This window comes from Colius striatus, chromosome 3 (genome assembly GCF_028858725.1).
Source record: "Colius striatus isolate bColStr4 chromosome 3, bColStr4.1.hap1, whole genome shotgun sequence".
Lineage (NCBI taxonomy): Eukaryota > Metazoa > Chordata > Aves > Coliiformes > Coliidae > Colius > Colius striatus.
Genome location: NC_084761.1, coordinates 13258776 through 13261645, shown reverse-complemented (window position 1 = coordinate 13261645; position 2870 = coordinate 13258776). Strand labels below are relative to the sequence as shown.

The following is a 2870-nucleotide window of genomic DNA, read 5'->3' as shown; positions in this document are numbered from 1 at the left end:
TTTGGGAATCCCCATCCTTCCTTCAGGCATTAAACATTCCTGCCTCTTGGATTACAGCATGAATGCCTGTCTCTCCCATGCTGCTGCACCCTGGCTCCATCATGTCAGAGCTCAGAACTGCCTGGCCGTGGCTGCCGTTACGCAGGCAGCAGCAGGGCTGGATTAGCGCTGCACACATGAGTGGGCTGACCTCGGGCAGGCAGAGGGATTTGCTGCTCCCCATCTCCCAGATGGGTCTGACAGCTCTGAAAAGGAGACCTCAGCCCACTGTTGATGCTAATCCCCAGACACATGGGCTCCTGGCCAGTGGCCTCTATATAGACCCGTCTGGCCGTGCACTCGGGCTGTGTGTGCGGCAGGGGGACAGGGAGCAGGATGGCACTGCGGGTAAGCACCGGGGACAGGAGCTGGCACCACTAGGGTGGGCTGATGGGTGGTGTGGGTCAGATGAGGGATTCAGGAAAGTGGCACAGACAAGGGCAAGAAAGGTAGAAGTCCTGAAAGACTTGGGAGTACTGCCTCTCCTCTATTTCAACCCCATCCAGGCTACTGCAAAGCTGAGAGTTTTGTGGCTTTCAAGAAAAGGCACTATCACAGGGGGGATTTTTTTGTCTCTGTTGCACCAAGGGGGTTCTTAGGTAACACTGCTGTGATGGCAGCACTTCTGGCTTGCAGGGTTTAAAGTGAGACCAAAATACAACTAGTACTTTAGGAGAGGAGAAGTGTGCTTTGCTACCCATCTCCACCGTGCCAGCCAGCAGCAAAGAGGGAATTGCTGTTTCCTGTGAATGCAGTGTGTTTTTTGCTGGATGGTTGTAATGATGACAAGCTAAGGGTCAAAGCAAGGCCAGCCTGGGTGCTGCCATTACCACTTGCTCCTTGAAACCATAGCATCAGCTTCTTCAGTCTTTTCTCTTTCACAAGGATGAACACTGGTATGGGCAGAGCCTTTGAATGACTATACACAGGTCCCCAAAGCTGGTCAGAAAAAGTAGCCAGGCATAAGTCTGGCCATTGTCATGTCTCAGTTCATGCATATCCCAAAAATGCATTGGAAATCATGGCAGAGAAAGAAATGGGGGAGTGGAAGTGCTGAGCTATGGGGAGGGAAAGCAAGGCATACAGCTGGCAGTGGAGATGCCAAGGCTGGAGAGATTTTTCCAGTGTGAGCAGTAAGTTTGAGAAAACGGGATGCTAGGAAATGCAAGATTGTTAGAGTGCTAAAAAAAGTGATGTGAAATGGCAAGCAGTTCTTATTAAAAATTAGTTATTTAATAAAACTATAAATTATTCAAAAAGGAACATTTTCCATCTCTTTTTATGCAAGTTCAACCTTGGAGATGGGGGAGCAGGCAGAACAGGGATCAGGCAGGAGCTCATGGGAAAAGTCACCCATGTAACGCTGCATGAGGACTTTACACTCATTCCTTGATCAGTCCCCGTCTCACATTCTGCTTCAAAGCATCACAAGGTTTTCTGCTTTGGATTTTCTAGTGTCCAGGTAAGAAGAGGGAGCAGAGTTCCTTTGTGCCTCGTTGACAGTGAAGGCATTTTGGTTCTGTAGTGCAAGCCCTGGCATTTTAAGTTGATAGGAAATTTAGGTTGCTACAACATGTAGTTGATGATGTGGGATTTGTAGCCCCTGAGGTGTTCTGTCAAACACTAGGTAGGATCAGAGAGTAAAAATGAAATAAAAAATAACTGAGAAAGTTTGCATAACCTAAACCCCTGAGTTTATCCAGGAGTGAGAAAAAGGCAGGGGCAGAGAGTGAGCATGCATGGGAAGGGGATAGAAAGGAGAAGATAATGAGAGAGTGAGAAATATGGAGACCTGTAAGGGATGAGCAGGGTCATGCATGTGTCCAATCTTGGAATGGCTCACCATTGCCTCCTTGCTGGCAGTTTGAAGCTCTGTACCCAGAGGGGATGTGTCCAGGCTGGAGCGTCGTGGTCAAGGGCGAGAGCAGTTCCAGCACAAGCATGTAAGGACACTGTGCTCACAGCTCCCCAGCTGGCAGGAGCTGGTGGCATTGCTCCACACCGCTCCATCGCTTCTTTCTCTCACTGCCTTAGGTTTGAAATTAATTTGCTCTGTGATCCTGGAGACCAAATTGCTCTCCACTTTAATCCTCGCTTCTCCAGCTCCAGAATTGTCTGCAACTCCTTCCTTGCCAACCACTGGGGGAAGGAAGAGGTTAATAACACCTTCCCCTTCAAAGCAAAGGAGCCGTTCCAGGTAACTGTGTGCCACCCCATGGGTCTCTCTGGCTGGGACAGGTGTGACACAGCCAATGTTGGGGTCTTCCCCATAGATCTAGCCCTGCCTTTCCTGCCAGCACCATAACCAGCAACCTCCCCTCCTGTTAGTATTTCTGTTGTACCCTGGTTTGCTACTGACTCGCACCCAACTCTGGCACAGAGTTTGTCACTCACTGGCATGATGGCAGCAAGGTCCAGCGAGGACATGTGGTCACAGGATGAACCAACACAGTCTCTCTTTCAGGTTGAAATCTACTCTGACCAGGACTATTTCCACATTTTCATCGATGAAAACAAAATCTTGCAGTACAAGCATCGACAGAAGCAGCTTTCATCCATCACCAAGCTGCAGATTCTCAATGATATTGCCGTTTCTTCAGTGGAAATCACCAAACGAGGCCTTTACTAGAGACCACAGTTGAGACAGCCTCACAGACCATTCCCACTTGAGCTCCTGATCCAGCCAGACACCGTCTCCTCTGCTTCTCTACCCAATATATGCCATCACCAACCAGGGAGACAGCTACACGTGTCCTCATAGTGGAAGTGATGGTCATTCCCATCACGTGCCACTAAGACAACACCTAGTCACATCACTAACGTTCATCAAA

At 49.1% G+C, this 2870-nt stretch overlaps 1 protein-coding gene across 1 annotated transcript; it reads left to right on the top strand.

The window, feature by feature from the left end:
- The first annotated feature begins 375 nt into the window (after window positions 1-375).
- Window positions 376-2668, top strand: GRIFIN (galectin-related inter-fiber protein). Its single transcript, XM_010206056.2, has 4 exons — window positions 376-387; window positions 1903-1982; window positions 2074-2236; window positions 2504-2668. The coding sequence occupies exons 1-4, from the start codon at window positions 376-378 to the stop codon at window positions 2666-2668; spliced, it is 420 nt and encodes a 139-aa protein (XP_010204358.1).
- Window positions 2669-2870: the final 202 nt, after the last annotated feature.